General features: G+C 41.6%; 1 protein-coding gene across 1 annotated transcript in view; it reads left to right on the forward strand.

Moving 5' to 3' along the window:
• Window positions 1–4,296: 4,296 nt before the first annotated feature.
• The window catches only part of poglut3 (protein O-glucosyltransferase 3), a 41,975-nt gene continuing 26,801 nt past the window's right edge, over window positions 4,297–19,470 (forward strand). The window contains exons 1-2 of the mRNA XM_072264318.1: window positions 4,297–4,621; window positions 5,076–5,273. Coding sequence (XP_072120419.1) covers window positions 4,408–4,621; window positions 5,076–5,273 — 412 coding nt within the window. The 5' untranslated portion in view covers window positions 4,297–4,407. The remainder of the gene's footprint in view (window positions 4,622–5,075; window positions 5,274–19,470) is intronic.

The following is a 19,470-nucleotide window of genomic DNA, read 5'->3' on the forward strand; positions in this document are numbered from 1 at the left end:
GGAATTTTACAGAAGCGGGGGTTGGCAAGAGGGGGTGGTGGCTGGTGGGGAAAATACCACTAATAGCATGAGGATACTTGATCATTTCTGGTGAAATCCTGGAGCTGTGACTGTTTTGTAAAATTCCTTCTCACTCGACCCTTTGTCCCAGCATACCCTGCTGTAGCCTCCAGCCATTTCACGGATCCTCAGTCTCTCTCCAGCATTCATTGTTTGAGCATTGTTCGCCGAGAAAATTAAAACCTTAGGTCTTTTGAAAAGTGGCATGTCGCTTGCTGAAGTGGGCCGCAAGTTCGGTAAGAACGAATCCAGCATTCGCACAATAAAGCAGAAAGAAGCTGAAATTCGTGGAAGTGTTAGTGCTACCCCTACAATGGCAAAAATGGTCTCTCTGGTTCGTGATAAAGTGCTTGCAAAGACTGAGAAAGCATTAAGTGTGTGGCTAGAGGACATGTCACAGAAGCATATCCCTGTTGATGGCAAAATTATACGTGAAAAAGTACTTAGACTCTATGAGCACTACTGTAAGGGGGTTGAGGAGAGCGAGAGGAAGGAGCTTAAGGCTAGTAAGGGATGGCTGGCTAGATATGTAAAGTGCTACAGCCTCAAGAACTTAAAGATCACGGGAGAATTTGCATGGCAGATGTATCAAGTTCCTATTATGGAGCCGATCGAAGCACACGCTTAAAGTCTTTCAGAAAAAATATTGTTGATCACAAGCTATCAAAAGCTCACACTGCTGCTCTAAGTGTTGAAAGTATAGCTAGTGAAAGATGCTCTTGGAAAATGATGTGACACCATGAATGCTTCGCATCTAAAGGCAACTTGTTCAATTTTTCATTCTGCATATTATTTAGTTCAGAATGACAGACCATACTCTGATCACTTTGGCTTATTCGAACTTCAAAAAAATGGTATTGACATTGGATTTCTGATACTAGTGCTACAGAGATAATTAATCACATAACCATTAATATGAAAAAGAAAATTTCATAGTCATACTCATAGTCATACTTTATTGATCCTGGGGGAAATTGGTTTTCGTTACAGTTGCACCATAAATAATTAAATAGTAATAAAACCATAAATAGTTAAATAGTAATATGTAAATTATGCCAGTAAATAAGTCCAGGACCAGCCTATTGGCTCAGGGTGTCTGACCCTCCAAGGGAGGAGTTGTAAAGTTTGATGGCCACAGGCAGGAATGACCTCCTATGACGCTCTGTGTTGCATCTCGGTGGAATGAGTCTCTGGCTGAATGTACTCCTGTGCTCAACCAGTGCATTATGTAGTGGATGGGAGACATTGTCCAAGATGGCATGCAACTTGGACAGCATCCTCTTTTCAGACACCATCGTCAGAGAGTCCAGTTCCATCCCCACAACATCACTGGCCTTACGAATGAGTTTGTTGATTCTGTTGGTGTCTGTTACCCTCAGCTGTTGCCCCAGCACACAACAGCAAACATGATAGCACTGGCCACCACAGACTCGTAGAACATCCTCAGCATCGTCCAGCAGATGTTAAAAGACCTCAGTCTCCTCAGAAAATAGAGACGGCTCCGACCCTTCTTGTAGACAGCCTCAGTGTTCTTTGACCAGTCCAGTTTATTGTCAATTCATATCCCCTGGTATTTATAATCCTCCACCATGTCCACACTGACCCCCTGGATGGAAACAGGGGTCACCGGTACCTTAGCTCTACTCAGGTCTACCACCAGCTCCTTAGTCTTTTTCACATTAAGCTGCAGATAATTCTGCTCACACCATGTGACAAAGTTTCCTACCATAGCCCTGTACCCAGCCTCATCTGCCTTGCTGATGCATCCAACTATGGCAGAGTCATCAGAGAACTTGTGAAGATGGCAAGACTCTGCAGTAGTTGAAGTCCGAGGTGTAAATGGTGAAGAGAAAGGGAGACAAGACAGTCCCCTGTGGAGCCCCAGTGCTGCTGATCACTCTGTCGGACACACAGCATATCAAGCAGATAAATGGCAAATTTTCTGTTCTTGTTGATGAATCAACAAACCTGAGCATTAAGACCGCCCTAATAGTTTATTTGAAATGTGAAAGTGATAAGGAAGGTCATTCCCATTTTATGTTTTTAGATCTAATTGAACTGCCTGATCAGAAAACTGCAACTATTGCTAAGCATCTATTGAACTGTCTCAATAACCATGGGTTTGATGACTCTTACTTGAAACAGAAACTTGTAGCATTTGCTAGTGGTGGGGCAAGCGTAATGCTTGGTGTCAAATCTGGTGTTGCTACAATTCTCAAGGAACATTACCCTGATGTGATAACTTGACACTGACATAATCACAGATTAGAACTTGCAGTAGGTGATTCGGTGACAGAAGTTCATGGAATAAATCATTTTCAATCATTTATGGACAAATTGTACCCTGTTTACAGTAGATCACCTCTAAATCAAAAGGAACTGTCTGAATATGCCTCTCAACTAGAACAACAAATTTGCAAAATAGGCTGTGCTCTGGGCACCAGGTGGGTAGCTAGCTCATTTCGAACAGTTTCAGCAGTGTGGCAAAATTATGAAGCACTGTTTTCATTTTGAAAAAGCAATGAATGATGAAACAAGATCTGGGAGTGACAGAAAAACCTGTGAATGTCTGTTGAAAAGAGTCTCTCCAGAACAGTTTCTATTGGACAGCTCTAATGTATGACACGTTGCATGAACTTGGTTTACTGTCAGAGTGTTTACAGAAATGCACTACTACAATCACTGCATGGACTGAAAGAGCAACCTGGTACAAAAACTCTAGAAGCTCAAGAGGCAGTTGAAAAGGGGAAGTTTGGAGAAATTACCTTAACAAGCAACAACAAAATTGTCTCCATTAATTATCTACAGTTCCTTACTGGTCTTATAAACAACTTGCAGCACCGTATGTTCACGGCAACATACTTGAATGGTTCTCAAACTTCTAAACCTCAAAGTATGTACAACTCCCTGCTGACTGAAATGTGTGTCCTTGATAAAGATAACCGGCCTGCTGAAATACCACCTAATCATGGGGAAGCTGCATCTCTCTGTAAGAGATAAACACAAGGAATTCTGCAGATGCTGAAAATTCAAGCAACACACATCAGAGCTGCTGGTGAACGCAGCAGACCAGGCAGCATCTCTAGGAAGAGGTCAGTCGACGTTTCAGGCCAAGACCCTTCGTCTGAGGGGTCTCGGCCTGAAACGTCAACTGTACCTCTTCCTAGAGATGCTGCCTGGCCTGCTGTGTTCACCAGCAACTTTGATGTGTGTTCTCTGTAAGAGGTTTAAGCTTTCTTCTTCCTCTGTAATAAATGCCTTCAGAGATTATGTAGAGGATTCTGGACGCCGCATCCCCAAGATTTACGCCCATTACTGAGCTGTTCACAAGTTATTCCTATTAGTACTGCTGTGTGAGAGAGTTTTCAGTCACATGAACTTGATAATAACAACAACACGCTCAAGAATTCTCATAAATCATGTATCATCACTTATGTTTGTTAAACTGCACGGACCTCCTCTAGCTCAGTGGAATCCTGAGCCGTATGTCACATCATGGCTGCGCTACCACAGTTCAGCAGATGACACCAGGACAAGATTTGCTTCAGAGCCCCGAACACATATTACACCTAACCCTTTGTGGAAATTATTGTGAAACTTCTCGTTGGTGGCACTTGGTAAGTAGGTAATTACTTTTAAATTGGTAAAATACATGATTACCGTCTTTTTCTTTACTTGCTTTTTAATATTTTATGATAATTAGTGAGTGCAACCATGCAATACTTTTTCATATTACTAATTTAAGTATTATATGTTTTATTGTACCGGTTATACACCAAAATGTTGTGCTAGGCTATAACCTTATTAATGTCTTAACTATCACTTTATTTCTGTGGACCTCTGGAATTCATATATTTCTTTCATCTTGGTTTAGTGCTTGACATTATAAGAAGCCCGATTCATATATATATATATGTGTCACACCCAATTTGTGTACCTGCTCATTACATGAATGGGGCAAGGAAGTTCCCCAGCACATGAAATGAGCAGGTACACAAATTGGGTGTGATATATATAGAGAGAGGATATAGGAAACGGCAAACATTTTGTCAGCTTCGGCACCTAAAAAATTAGCACTGTACGTCTGCACCCCTGGCCATGAGGCTTTTCATGAAGTTAGAGGCACTCTGGAAATACAAGTTTATGGTTATTCGGTTCGGCTCCACCAGAGATCCGCTCCAGATTTTCCTTTCATTCTGACGTGAGGCTCTTGTTTCCCCGCAGCCGTCGGGGTTTCCGCATCGCACTCAGACGCGGCCAAGAATGTTGAACAGCGCCGGGTGGGCTTGAAGTTTTGGGTGGGCTGGGTTATCTGTGAATTCGCTGCAACCCAAGGCAGGTTGGAAAATGCAGCGGCAGTACCTCTCTCTGCCATGGTCACTTTTTATGCGGTTAGTTTTGATGGTTTCTATTTGTTACTGTGAGCCAATGAAAGAGGAAGTAAGTGCAGAGAGAAGTTTGGTCTGGGGGCCGGGTCTGAGGGCTGATGTTGTGCTGCCGGTTCGATATTTCTATATCCAGGCAGTGAGCAACACGGGAGAAAATATCACCTCATCCCCTGGTATGTAACTTGTTCCTTTTGAACATTTCTAGTTAACAACATGACCGTAAATTTTGAAGTAGATTTTTATAATTTAACTTTTAGAACTATTATAGTTGTAACATTTTTGTGCAGCCAGGTACTGCTTAATTTCATTCAAGTTTAGTTATACAATCCATAATTGTTGTGTATTTCATTCAATGTTGTTTTCTTTTTTTTCTATCTTGCGGTACAAAAAGTATAACAGATCCCAACATTAAATTAAAAGGGAATCACAAGCAATAACAAACATCTGTGAATGATTTAAAGATTGTCTTAAAGTTCTGTTTAATTAAAGGCTACTTTGGATGTAGATTTTCTGTTAAATCTTCTCATCTAGAAAAATGAGGATCCTTAAAAGTCTCTAGCTGTTTTCTTTTGTTGTATGATAGTCGAATAGGGCAAACCAAAGATATGCATTTATTTTTTAATTTAGGCAGCAATACTTTCAGTGTTACTGTCAAGGTGCTAAACACCAGAGAACACGTTCGCCGATATGTACCAACGCCCTTGGATCGAAATGATGGATCATTTCTGATGAGGTATCGAATGTATGGAAGTGCCATTGAGGGGATAAAGATTGAAGTATTTCATCAAGGTCAACATGTAGGCCAGTCACCGTATATCTTAAAAGGTATGTAAAAGTTTAAAATCAAGGCTTGGAGTTAGGACAACTGAGAAAACGTGAAGATAAAGTGGGACAAATGATTGAGGGTCCTTGAAGTAAAAGGCCACATGGACATGCTGGTAGCTGTTGGAGTTATTGAGGAAAGTAAACTAGAAATTGTGGAGATTTTGCCCCAAACATGGTCATATCCTAGGTGCTCTGGGTTCTGATTTGGAAGATGTCTTTTAGATGGTGGATGAAGTCAGTGTTTAGGATGGTGCTAACCAATCAGGCTGTTTTATTGAGGATGATGATAACCCTCTTGTAACATTGTTGGAGCTGTGCTGATTCAGGCGCAGTGAAGAGTATCTTCACTTCACTTGGAATTTAATGCAGCTAAGCATGAGGTGTGGCACGTTGGGAGGACAAACCAGGGTAGGACCAATACAGTCCACTAAGGAACAAAGGGATCTGGGAGTACAGATCCGCAATTTCTTGAAAGGGATGTCACAGGTAGCTAGGGTCATAAAGTGAGATTTCGGCACGTTGACCTTCATAGGTCAGAGCATTGAGAACACGAGTTGGGCTTTATGCTGAAGTTGTACAAGTTGATGGTGAGGCTGAATTTGGAGTATTTAGTGCAGTTCTGATCACCTGTGACGATATGGTGTCCTGTGAAAAGTATTTGGGGATTAGTATGATTAGCACTTCAGACCTGGCCCTATAGCCATAAGATTTCTGTACATGTTCTAGTTAAGTTCATGGTTACTGACAATTCATCAGGATCTTGAAGGTGGGATATTTCATGAAGGTAATTACTGCACAGGCTAGGTGACTACGTGTTGCTGAGTCTGGTTGGGAAGTTATTGAAGAAAATTCTTAGGGACAGTGTTTGTATGTTTAGAAAGGCATGGGCCAATTAGGGAGAGTCAGCATGACTCTGTAAGGGGGAGGGGATGGAATCCTGTCTTGCCAATTAGTTTTTATTTTGAGAAGATGACCAAAGAGATTGATGTTGTCTATAGAGACTTTAATTTAAAGGTATTAGACAAGGTGCGCTGGTGGAAGAGGTTGAGATCCTAGGTAAGATGGCTAATTGAACCAAAATGTGTTTAGTGATCGGAGACCGCGTGTAGTTGTAGAAGATCTTTTTTTTACTGATTGGAAAAACATCCATTACACTAGTCCACGGCGAGTGGATTGGAAGGAATGGCGCCGGGAGCTTTGCTGTTTGTATACTAGCAACTTGGATAAGAAAGCAAGAGGTATGGTTAATAAGCTTGTGGTGACATGAAAACTGGTGTTATTGTAGATAGCAAGGAAGCTTTCTAAAGATACAGTGAGATGGAAATCAGTTGCAAAGTTGGGCGTAGTGTTGATAGATGGAACTTATGTCAGCAAGTGCGAAGTGATATATTTTGGGAGGTGAAGTAGAGATAATGCATGTACAGTAAATGGTGGGGCGCAAAGGAACATTGATGAATAGGGACAAAAGTACAGTCAACGTTTCAGCCCGAAACATCGACTGTACTTTTTTCCCCATAGATGCTGCCTGGCCTGCTGAGTTCCTCCAGCATTTCGTGTGTGTTTCTCAGATTTCCAGCATCTGCAGATTTTCTCTTGTTTGGTGATGAATAGAGACCAAGAGGACCAAGTCTACTGTTTCCTGAAAGTAGCAACGTGGTTGGAGAGGGTGGTGCAGGAAGCATGCTTGCCTTCATGGGTCAAAGCATTGAACATATGAGCTGGGATATTTGTTGCAATACACACTGTAGGCTACACTTGTGCAGTTCTGGATGTCGTGCTCTAGGAAGGATGTGATTTCACTGGAGAGGGATTCACCAGGAATGGAGGACTTTAGTTATTGGAGGGAGGTTATACTTCAGAGAAGGAAGTATATAAGATTAATAGAGGCATAGGTAGGGCAGATAATCAAAGTCATTTTTCATGGAAAACAAGAGAGTATAGTTTTAAGGTGAGTGATAGATAATTTAAAGAGCATTATGACAACAAATTATTTTGTAAAAAAAGATTGATAGGTGGAATGTGCTGCCAGTGGAGGTGGTGGAATCTGATACAATTACTTTGTTTAAGAGGCATTTAGCCAGGCACCTAAATAAGCCAAGCTTAGAAGGATACTGTCCTATTGCAGACAAATGGAATTAGTTTAGAAGGGCAGAAAGATTGGATATGAACATGTTACTGTACTATACAACTTGATGGCTCTAAGAAGATCCTGAGGAGGGGAGTAAATTGTCTCTTTCAGGTATTGAAAATTAGATGCCTTTTTGTGGCACGAATGCCCCTCACTAGAGAGCTGCCTGAGCTGTACTGCCTACTCTGTAACATAATGACTTGTGCAAGGATTTGGATATGGTACTTGTGGACAAACAATCTTCAGTTTTGTGAAACGACGATATTTGTTGCCAACATTCATGGTTTGGCTTGGGGTTCTGCTCTGAGATGAGTGGCAGAGGGGAATGAATGTCCAGGTGGTGCAGTTAAGCAGGCTGAGATCACTGGCCTCCACTAACCTCCTGGAGTTCTTCTTCCTGAAGCACATTCACTTCAGATTCCAAACTTCTTTTATTGGTGTCTGAAGGTGTAACAAGATTTGGAGCCAGTTTGTCCTGGTGTCATTCGTATGGAACTTTCTAGAGAGATGTGGGACCATAAGGCATAGGAGCAGAATTAGGCCATTCCTCCAGGCTGATTTATTATCCCTCTCAACCCCATTCTCCTGCCTTCTCCCTGTGACATTTCACTCCCTGACTACCAGCCTCCCCTTAATAACTTAATTAATGTACTTAATAACTTGGCCTCCACAGCTATCTGTGGCAGTGAATTCCATGGATCCACCACCCTTTGGCTAAAGAAATTCCTCCTCGTCTATGTTTTACATGGTCCAGGTGCTGATCGATTCAAAGTAAATTTATTATCAAAGTACATGTATGTCACCATATACAACCCTGAGTTTTATTTTCTTGTGGGTATTCACGGTAGATGCAAAGGAACGCCATAGAATTAATGTGCAATTGCACACGTGCTGGACAAACAACCCGAGTGCAAAAGACAACAAATGGTGCAAATGCAGAAAAATTGATAAATAATAAATATCGAGAACATGAGATGAAGAATCCTTGAAAGTGAATCCATAGGTTCTGTGAACAGTTCAGTGATGGGGTGAGTGACGTTATCCCCTCTGGTTCAACAGCTTGATAGCTGAGTGGTAATAACTGTTCCTGAACCTGGTGATTTAGGTGCTGAGGCTCCTGTACCTCCTTCCTAATGGTAGCAGCAGGCAGAGACCATGGCCCTGACAGTGGGGGTCCTTGATGATGGATGCTGCTTTCCTGTGACACTGCTCCTTGTAGGTGTGCTCAATAGTGGGGAGGGCTTTATCCATGATGGCTTTTCCATTCAAGGGGATTGGTGTTTCCATACCAGGCTGTGATGCAGCCAGTCAGGATACTCTCCACTGCACATTTATAGAATTTTATCAAAGTTTTAGATGACATGCCAATTTTTTGCAAACTTCTAAGAAAGTAGAGGCACTACCGTGCTTTGATGGGGCTATGGCAGGAATTATGGATCTGTATTTGCAGGTCCCCTTGTTCCACTGCACAGCTCAGTGCCCTATGATTCACTGTGCAAGTCTTACTAAAATGCAATGCCTCAGGCATTTGTCTGCATTAATTTACATCTGCCGTTTTTTCAGACCATTTTTACAGTTGTCCAGATCACTTATCAAGCTTTGATAGCTTTCCTCACTGTCCACTACACTTCTAATCTTGGTGTCATCCGCAAATTTGCTGATCTGGTTGACCACACTATCATCTAAATCATTGATATAGATGATAAACCACAATGGACGAGGCACCAGTTCCCGCTGCACTCCTCTGGTCACAGGCCTTCAGTCAAGAAGCCAACCCTCTACTACCACTCTCTAGCTTCTCTTATTAAAAAAAGCATTGAATCCAATTGATTATTGACTATTCATCCTGAATGTCAGGCAACTTAACCCCTAGACCAGCCTCCCATGCAGGACTTTACTAGAAGCCTTGCTAAAGTCCATGTAGACAACATCCACTGCCTTTCCTTTACCAGCCCTCTTGGTAACCTTCTCAAAGAAAAATACGTTTGTATATAAGGCATATAATGTTGTATATAAAGCCATGTTGACTATCCATAATCAGGCCCTGTCTGTCCAAAGGACCTGAATATGGATAGTCAACATGGTTTTGTACATGGTAGGTTATGTCTAACCAATCTTATATAAGGTTACCTTCAGAATACCTTCCACTAATTTACATTGCTACTGTGAGATTTTGAGGCAGTTGCTTAGGCATCTGTAAGGAAATGGTTGATGCCTGACAACTGATGATCTTTGTTAGTCTCATTATTCAGTTCATTTTTGCTTATGGAATTTTATTGAATATGTGTGTTGCTTTCAGGTAATTCAAAGCATGTCATGGTATGTGAATATGTGCATTACTTTGTTGTTTGAGACCAAAGATCTATAGAACAATTTATTTTGTTTGTTCTTTGTGGAATAAATGCCAATATGCTTCATGTATACCTAACACTCAAGAACTAACTTATGAGTTCAATGTTCTTTGCAGCTCTTTTTTTCTTCCTAGAAATTTTAAATGCTAGCAAGTCTTTGGACAAGAAAGGTATAAAGGGATACATGCCTGATGTATGTAAATGCAACTAGTGTAGATAGGCATCACAGTTGACATGGATGAGGTGAGCTAAATGGACCCGCTTCTGTGCTGTGCATTTCTCTGATTCTTTGTATTTTCTAGACTGATTGTTACATCATAGAAGCAATGTGGGTACCAATAACTTACAAAGAACAAGATGTTCTGATGAGGGAACTTGAGCAGCTAAGGACTAAAGGTAGAACCAAAAAAGATAATAATCTCTGAATTGTTATCTGAGCCACATGCAGACTGGCAGAGGATTAACAAGATCAGAACTAAATGGATGGCTCAAAGATTGGTGTGGGAGAAGTGAGTTTGAATTCGTTGGACATTGGCACCAGTATTGGGGAAGGAGGAGGCTGTTCTATTGGGACAAACTCCACCTGAACCATGCTGGGACCAATGGCCTAGTGGATCACATAACTGAGGCTGTGGATAGGGCTTTAAACTAAATAGCAGAGGTTCAACCACTTGGAAAAGTAGGGATAAAGTAAAAGTGAGGGAGAGTGCAGGCGAGGTTACTGGGGTCTCCACAATAACAAAAAAAATAATTTTAAGAAGTTTAGAAAAGGATAAGAATTTAACTTCAGGCAACATGGAGACAAATTTGAAATGAAGAGTGGTGAATAGAGAGCTGAAGGTGTTATATTTGAATGCGCTCCATATATGTAATAAGGTAAATGATATTGTAGCACAATTAGAAATTAGTAGTTATGATGTTGTGGACATCACAAATCCGTAGTTGAAAGAAGATCATAGTTGGGAGCTTAACATCCAAGGATAGACAATGTATAGAAAAGGATAGGCAGGGGAGCGGTGGATTTGTTGGCAAACATTGAAATCAAATCCTTAGAAAGAAGTGACATAGGATATGAAGATGTAGAATTTTCAGAAATGTTCTCCAGAGTGAATAAATCTGAAAACGCCTAATATCCGGCGTAGTGTGTACGGGGTCATGACATGCCGGAACAAATGGTGGTGACAGCGCGGCATTTCATTGTTCTCTTGAATGCAACCTCCAACACCACAACAACAATATCCGACAATAGATGTGTAACATCCTAGTGTAACGTTGTATGGAAATACAAGATAACACTGATGCAGACATGTTTTATACATCTAACAAGGTGCTTTATTAATGTAATGCTTGTGCAAACATTCAATAGATGCAATTGTCAGTTTTTCCCAGTAACTCGTTTTATTGCACATGTTAAATACAGCAAAATAATACACAAAGACATGGCAAAAGTAAAGGCAAACAAATAAGGTAACAGCAGATTTCACTTTTGCCCAGTAACAAGCCTTATTGCATTTAGTTGTAGCTGTCGTTCTTTTCATCAGTGAAGAGACTATGGCTGTAGGAAATGTTTCTGGACAAACGCGCACCAAGTCTTTCGTTTGGTAATTTCCTTTTAAGTTTTTCTAGTCTGTAACTGACAAACGTGCACCAAGTATACAGTTTCCTGTTCACTTGTTTTCTGTGTGTCCTGCGCATGCCCAGTAGGAGGAGATTCACCCAAATATCAGTTTTAATGTGGACAGAGGTATTTTTAAAAACGCCTAGTGTGGATGCCTATCGTTTTTACGCGAAACTAGCGTTTTCAAAATTATCCGGTCTAGTGTGGACGTAGCCTAGGTATCCCTGACTCTCCTGGATAGTCAAAGAATAGCGAAGGAATTACCCGGGCAAAGGAGGTTACGCTAGCCAGGTGTTCCTCGTTGTCCCGATTCACTTGCCACGTGCTTCACACAGGGTTGCTTACGTTTGTATCTGTGATGTTTATTCTTCGAAGTTATCGCTGCCAGCACACAGAAAGCATCCACTTTTGTATCCATTCCTTATCAATTCAAATAGCGCATTCCAGTGTCATTGGCCACAGACCATGTGTCTGTCCTTCAACACCTTGTTATTGGCTCTGCTCCAAGCTGGCATCCTTTATTGCCTTCTTCCCTTCAAGTGACAGTCAATAATTTATGGCTCTTTGTTCTCAATCAGCAGTGAGCTCGAATTACTTCAGGCAGGCATCAACCCCAGCATTCACAAACCTGCATGTTATAGCCAACCAAAGAACATCTCACAAATAAGTTCTTATTTGGAAATGATCTCCAGTCCAGCAGATTACCTGAAGAATCATTGTGTCTTCTTTAAAATATTGATCAAGCCCAGCATGTCAAGCTCACAAAATGAAGAATAGAGTGTCTTCACAAAATGGCAGCCTCCATCCCCAAGCATGCGACAAGAACAAACACTGCTTCCGCTGTCCTTGATTCATTTGAATTCACTGATTTGTAGATTGTTATTCTTTCTGGCCAACATCTCCCTCCTCTTGATCCAAAGATATTTATCTTAGGTTCTCTATCCTCCTCTATTCTGTTGACTGTCCGTTGAATTGCCATGGATCCCCAGCAGGTGTGCTGCACTTACATTATAACATTTACGTACTAAATTCATACAATTTTTATACTGACCATCGTTTATTCAGTATTGCAAAATCATTACCCTCTACCTTTTGCATAATTTCAGCCTTCCATCTTCTAAGTTGATACATTAAATAATACAATCATCAGTGTACAAAAAATTAATATTACAGCAGCATGTGAGATTATCTCACCTATGGATGTATTTGAACATTTGATCCCCAATTAAAAAATTTATCCCAAAAGTCTGAGTCATTCAATATTTCATTTGCATTCTCAGCATGTGTCTTAATAACTTTTGTATGTTCAGCCCACTGACGAATTATCTCCTTTGCCTCCTCCACCACTTGTGCCCAGTCTGCCGTCAAATGAGGAATCGGTGGCAACTCAGTTACAACATAGTCCCACAAATATCGATCCGTGTCAGTTCATTAGATTGCAAGACTTTCCTCCACCACCTTCTCCACTGCTGGTTGAGGCAAAGTTTGTCCTCCAATAGTCAAATTTACAGTCACATCCCCAATTGCAACATTGTGACTTTCCAAAGGACACTCTTTCCATCCCTTGGTATAACTCATGGCTGATGTTGCTATATATGTTCGTCCCACCAGTGCATACTGCAGAAAAGAATCATTATTTACAGGCAAAATAGACAGTGAACAATTCTCATAAGTATTGAAACCACAATCCACAAGTTTTTGTCTCGTCATCTCTTCTGGACAAGCCTAGTGGCTTCCCCCTCGATAACATTTTGAAAAATCTATCCCTTTTCTGATACCATTCATAACAATAGCATGTTGTGGTGGGTTGCTTAAGGATATCCAAGTATTCTCATGATATTTACCTACATTGCGAACCCTTTTCAAGGAGTAAGTTAAATTATTTCCATGATGGGGAATGTGGAATACTGCACCCACATAAAACCTCCCTTTACCATCATCACAAATACCCAGTACTCTATTGGTTAGTGTAAGACTTCTAATATGACATAAGGGAACCTCTTCTCCAACCCATTCCATCAATTGCTCATCTGATATCTAATTTGGTACTTGATGTGCATCAAGTTGTAACAAATTCGTACCAACCATAGCGAGCAACCAATTAGTATATATAGCACAGATCTCTGCTTTATATGTTCCTTTAGATAGGAGGTCTATGCAGTCAATTATCAAATTTGTTGTATCCTGAAGTGGTTTCAGAAATTTAAGTGAATCCAGCGTTACCTGTGATGCACGCCGACCAATTTGACTAGTTTGCATCTGATCCTGATAACTTTCCCCAGTAATATCCCGCATTTTTAGCTGAAGAGACGGTATCTGATTTTCCAATTCTGCTATATCTAAGGTATTAACCGTTGCTATCGCTGATGCATAACCTGCTCCCAGTAATTCCAATAGTCCTCTCTTCTTTCTATTTTTGATTGACCTAAATTCACTCCTGCTTAGTTGTCTCCCGAGAAGGTGAGTAAATAATTGTTTTGTTGTAGAAGAGCACCATTCAGGCACCATTATTTCAGTTAAATTAAAAATTACCTGCACATGTTGGTACCCTGGTACCAAAGTGACAAATTCCCCTGTATCTTCTAACACTAATCCTACCCCATTTGTATTATGTTGAGCCTCACTACATTTAAGCTCTGGTATAGTTTCAGTTAATTGGGGTTGTGGAGTGGTCAATTTCCTATTAGTTTTGAAAACCCTGTAAGGGCTTGGGCCCTGACAGAAACTCTTATCCGTGTCCCTTAGTGTCCTTTCCATTCTATTCTCCCAGTGTACTACATCTTCCTGTGGACAGTTTATAACAATAGAAACAATCTTTGAGAAACGCTTGATGTGGCCACCCCAATCGATATATCTCTTGTGTAGATCACTACCCCACTTGATATTCACATGAGAGTGATCCCACAGGACTGTAATCTTACTGTGGCCATCATCACCTGAAGGTTCCTCAATAATTGGGCCTAAAAACTGAATAATAATTGTCCCCTCTGGGTTACTAAACAATGTCACTTCTAAAATTTTATTACATAGGAATTGTACCTTTGTACCCACTGGAATGTTTAATGTTTTATCCACGCGCATCAAACCATCTACCCCAGCATAATACAAATTCAAGTCTTCCATTTCTTCCACGTGTGCCTGTATTACCCGTGTCCGTTGAGAAAAATTGCTTTTGATTACCGAATAGTCTTCACTTAACGAAGTTGTTATTGACAAGTTCATCCGCAGTAATGTTTCTGAAGCACATCCAATCATGGCCCCAGTCATGGTCAATTCCATCACCATAAAATACATTATTCTCTTCATGTTGAATTAAATCTGTAAGCACACAAAGGGTAATATCTGCTCTTATTTCCAGTTCCAATCTTAAATTACTGTAAGGCCATATTTTCTATCTGGTTTTCCAACCCATGCAATTTAGGCTCCCAATTGTCTTTGGACTCAAGTCGTCCATCTTTTCTCACCCAATTGCGTTTCAGGATAGGGGAGACAGGAACCAATGTATTTCTTCTCCTTATTTTCTTTACAAACCTCCCCTGTTCTTCAGACTAAGAAAATAGAAAAACTCCTCCTTGGTCAGATCTGTTGCCATCTTCTTGGAATAACTGTTCCAAACTCAGATCTTCCAAATCAGAACTATCATGTACATCGGTTGCCAAGTCTCCAAAATTGGGACCATCATGTACATCAATTGTTACGTGCCGATGATGATAATTTATCTGTTTCTCCCCCACCAATTTCAACTGGTTGTTGTGGTACCATCCACTTTTATCTGGAGAAGTTAGTACCTGTATACTGATGGACTTGCTTTGTCTATGATTTCATAGGGCCCTGCAAACCTTGGATTTAAAAATGAAATGGGTTGGTGTATTCTAATCATCGCTCTTTGTCTTGGGCTTAATTCTATGGGACTGACTTTTGAGTCAAAGTAGGCTTTACTCTGTTGCTTTTTCTTTCCTATTTGATGGGCTGTCACATAATTGGCCTCTTTCACTGTCTCTACCAACAGTTGTACCCACTTTTCTGACACTATCCTATCTGTTTCAGGTTCTGACAAATCTAATCCTAACAACTCCTCTACCCCTCGCATGTTTCTTCCGGTCATGAGCTTATAAGGGGTGTAACCTGTTGGAGATGCCACTGTGTTCCTTGTTATCATCAACACGTAAGGCAAAACTACTTGCCATGTTGTTCGATGTTGCACCATTTTGGCCATCATATTTTTTAAAACTCAGTTCATCCTTTCCACAATTCCACTAGACTGTGGTCTATGGGGTATATGAAATCTCTGCTTGATCCCTGAAAGTGCCATGGCATCTTGCATTATCTGGGCTGTAAAATGTCTGCCTCTACCCGACTCTATACTCCGAGGTAATCCCCAGCGAGTGAAAACTCTTTCCTGTAAAATTTTTGCGATGGCTTTGGCTGTGTTAATCTTAGTTGGGAAAGCTTCCACCCATTTGATGAAAGTATCTACTACTACCAGAATATATTTGTACCCTCCTGGGGTGGGCTAAGGGACCAACATAATCTATCTGAAATTAGTCCACAGCCCTTCCACTGGTCTGGTATGTCGGAGGGCTCCTTTCTTTACATTTCCATCAGGATTATAGAAACAATTCTTGACATAGTGTTCCACATCGTCCTTCATCCTAGACCACCAACACACCCCCTTTATCTTTTCCAGGGTGCTTTCAGCTCCTTGGTGTCCCCATAAATCATGGTACCAGTGGATCATCTGATTTCTTCCTCCCTCTAGGACCACAAGCTTTCCTTTGTATAGGACTACTCCATCCTTAACATATACACCCTTGTGCTGTTCATACATTTCTGACCCTACTTCTATTATTTTAAAAAATTCTTTATCTTTCTTTTGCTCCTCGGTTATATCTATAACCTCAACCTGTTGTTCCTTCTGCCGTCCCATCTCCCCGATCTGTGGCTGCCATTCCTGCCCATTTAAAGCACCTTGCTTCACTAACTCATCAGCCTTCCTATTCCCCTCAGGGGATGATTTAGAGTGGGCTTTTGCCTTTACAACTCCATATTCTTTCCCCTTTGCTTCTTCAGATATATATTGCAACAGAGCAGCAGATGGGAGGGGCTTTCTGTCAGCTGAAACAAACCCTCTTGCTTTCCACAGAGGCAAATGTTCTGTAAGGCTGTTACAGACATACATACTATCGGAGTGTGTGATTGATCCAGGTGGAAAACACGCTGGGTGGCTAACCACATGTGCCACAGCTGCCAATTCTGCTGCCTGTGCACTCATGGTTTTGGGTAGCTTTAAAGCTATACCACACCCTTCCTGGCCATGTTCATCCTCGACATATATGCCACACCCAGTTCTCCCCTCACCATCCTGTACTGATGAGGAGCCATCTACAAAAATTTTAAAGTAGGGTTTTCCCTTCTCCTTTGTGTCTTTGGTCTTAAGCATTACTTTGTCTGATTTGCCTCTACCCTCTCCTTTTAGTTTTGATACAAATGGTCCCTTGGGATCATTTACTATCATGACGTGACACTCATTTTCACCACCTTGGTACAGCATATTGTCAGCTAACATAGTGGTGGTACTTACTCGTTTTACAGTTATATTTCTCCCTTGCAACAGCTATGTCCATCTAGCAATTCTGTTCTGGCTTAATGAACCATCTTTAATCCTTCCATGTAACAGTAATTGTATGGGGGTATGTTCCATCAATATTGTAAGTGGATTAAATCCCACTATGGAGGAGGAGGAGGAGAAGATGGCGGTGCGGCGCAGCGTGCACGGCCTCTCCGGTGATGAATATCTGTAATCTGTCAAGTATGGCGCCGTGCACAATTCTGATTTGATGGAGCCGGACGTGAGAGCACAGAGGAACATCTGGTGAAACTTCTGAAATGACTGCTTTGCTGCCGCTGCTACTGTGTGGTCCGAAATCTCCAGAGGGGAAGGCCCCGAATCCTCGGCTTTACCTGTTGCTTAGCAGCCGGGGCTGGGGTTGAAGCGCTCAGCAGAGACGGTGCTCGGTGTTGGAGGGCTGGTCGGAGGCTCGAAGTTTTCGGACGGACTCAGAGTCGGACGGTGGTCGGGTGCTTCCAGGATGCTGCATCGGCAAGTTTGTGGCGCTGGAAGCCATGGCAGGGAGAGTTTCTCCCTTCTACCGTCTGCGTGAGATGATGGGCTATTGGGACTTTGAGACTTTATTTTACCGTGCCCATGGTCTGCTCTTATCAAATTATGGTATTGCTTTGCACTGTTGTAACTACATGTTATAATTATGTGGTTTTTGTCAGTTTTAGTCTTGGTCTGTCTTGTGTTTCTGTAATATCACACCGGAGGAACATTGTATCATTTTTTAATGCATGCATTTCTAAATGACAATAAACGAGGACTGAGTGTCCTCGTCATCGAATCGAATCTAATATGTAGGCGAAATGTTGTACCGCCCAGAAAACCACTAGCAAGTGTTTTTTCACATACAGTGTACCCCTGTACTACTGGTGAGAGCATGCGTGATGCATACGCTACTGGTCTTAACTTACCATGTGTCTCCTATAATCACACTGCTGAGAGGGAGGTATCAGTTGTAGCCACCTCCAATGAGAATGCCTCATTTGGGTTTGGGGTTTTTAAACCAGGTGCTGTGGCCAGTGCTTGCTTCAGGTCTGTGATGGCCTGGGTACGTTCTGATTCCCATTCCCATGCCGCATTCTTTTTCAGTAACTCCATTAAGGAACTGCCTTAGTGGAAAATCCATCAATGTGATCCCTACAGTAGCCTATTAGCCCCAGAAAGGACCTCAGCCCTTTCACATCTTGGGGAATAGGCAGTTTCATAACCAACTCCACTCTTCGTTTATCAGTTTCCCTTTTTCCTGGTGTCAAGGTTATTCCCAAATAACTAACTTCTTGTTTCATCACCTGTGCTTTTTTTATGGTTTACCTTTAGTCCGAATGCAGCAGTTCGGTCAATAGCTGATAATGTTCCTGCTTAGTGTCAGTCTGCAGGAGTAGATCATCTACATACTGGACCAAGCATTCAGGCTTTGAGAACCGTTTTAACCCTTCCCCTAAAAACTGGTGAAATATAGATGGGGAATTATGGAACCCCTGTGGTAGGGCAGCCCATGTATATTGCTGTCCTTGAAAGGTAAATGCAAACTTGTATTGACACTCTCTTTCTAGTGGGATAGACTCAAATCCATTACTTATGTCCAAAACTATAAACCATTGCACTCTTTCATTCTGTTTGACTACTGTTTCTGGGTTAGTTGCTACAGTTGGGGCTGTTAATTTATTCAGCTCTCGATAGTCTATTGTCAGTCTTCAACTACCATCTGGTTTCCTCACTGGCCATATGGGTGAGTTATTAGTGGAGGCTACTGGCCTCAGTACCCCTTGTTGTACCAAACTCTGTATTACCTTACTGAATCTTCCTCAGCTTTTTTTGGAAACCCATATTGCTTCCGTGGTTTGGGGTCTGAACCTTGTTATGCACACACTGCCAGCCATCTTCCTGCAGTCATGCTTTACCATGCAAATGCCCCTGAGTTCTGTGCAATGATCTGCTGTACCATGTGATCGTTGCTCATCTGTGGTTTTATCCACATTTCACCCATGGTGCATATTCTATCCTAATATTCACCTACTGGAATCTGTCTGTGGCATGCGTTCGCCAGATCATACAGTTAACTGGATCAAAACAAAGCCCCGCTTTGGCCACGTATCACTCCCCAGTATATATTCTTACTCCTGGGGTAATTCAACTAGCACTATGGAATGTTCTAATGCTCTGTCTCCTATTCTAACTTCCAAAGGTGCACTCACATGTCCCACTTGTGAATGTCCTGTGAATCCACTTAGGATAATTTTACCTTGTATCTCCCTGTTTGCATTAGTTACGTTAATGGTGTTGACGGTGGTTCAGGATCCTCCAGTGTCCCATAACAAGGTAACAGGGCAGCTTCTGATCCTACCATTTACTAGAGGTCTTACAGTCTTGCCCCACCCATGTTGGTGAGGCCTGACACCATCATTAAGGCTCGGGGTACAATCCCCTAGATGGCGATGTGTTCACCTCATTGTTATGTGGGCTTGTTCTACCTGGCCCCT

Source organism: Mobula birostris, chromosome 7 (genome assembly GCF_030028105.1).
Source record: "Mobula birostris isolate sMobBir1 chromosome 7, sMobBir1.hap1, whole genome shotgun sequence".
Taxonomy (NCBI): Eukaryota; Metazoa; Chordata; class Chondrichthyes; order Myliobatiformes; family Myliobatidae; genus Mobula; species Mobula birostris.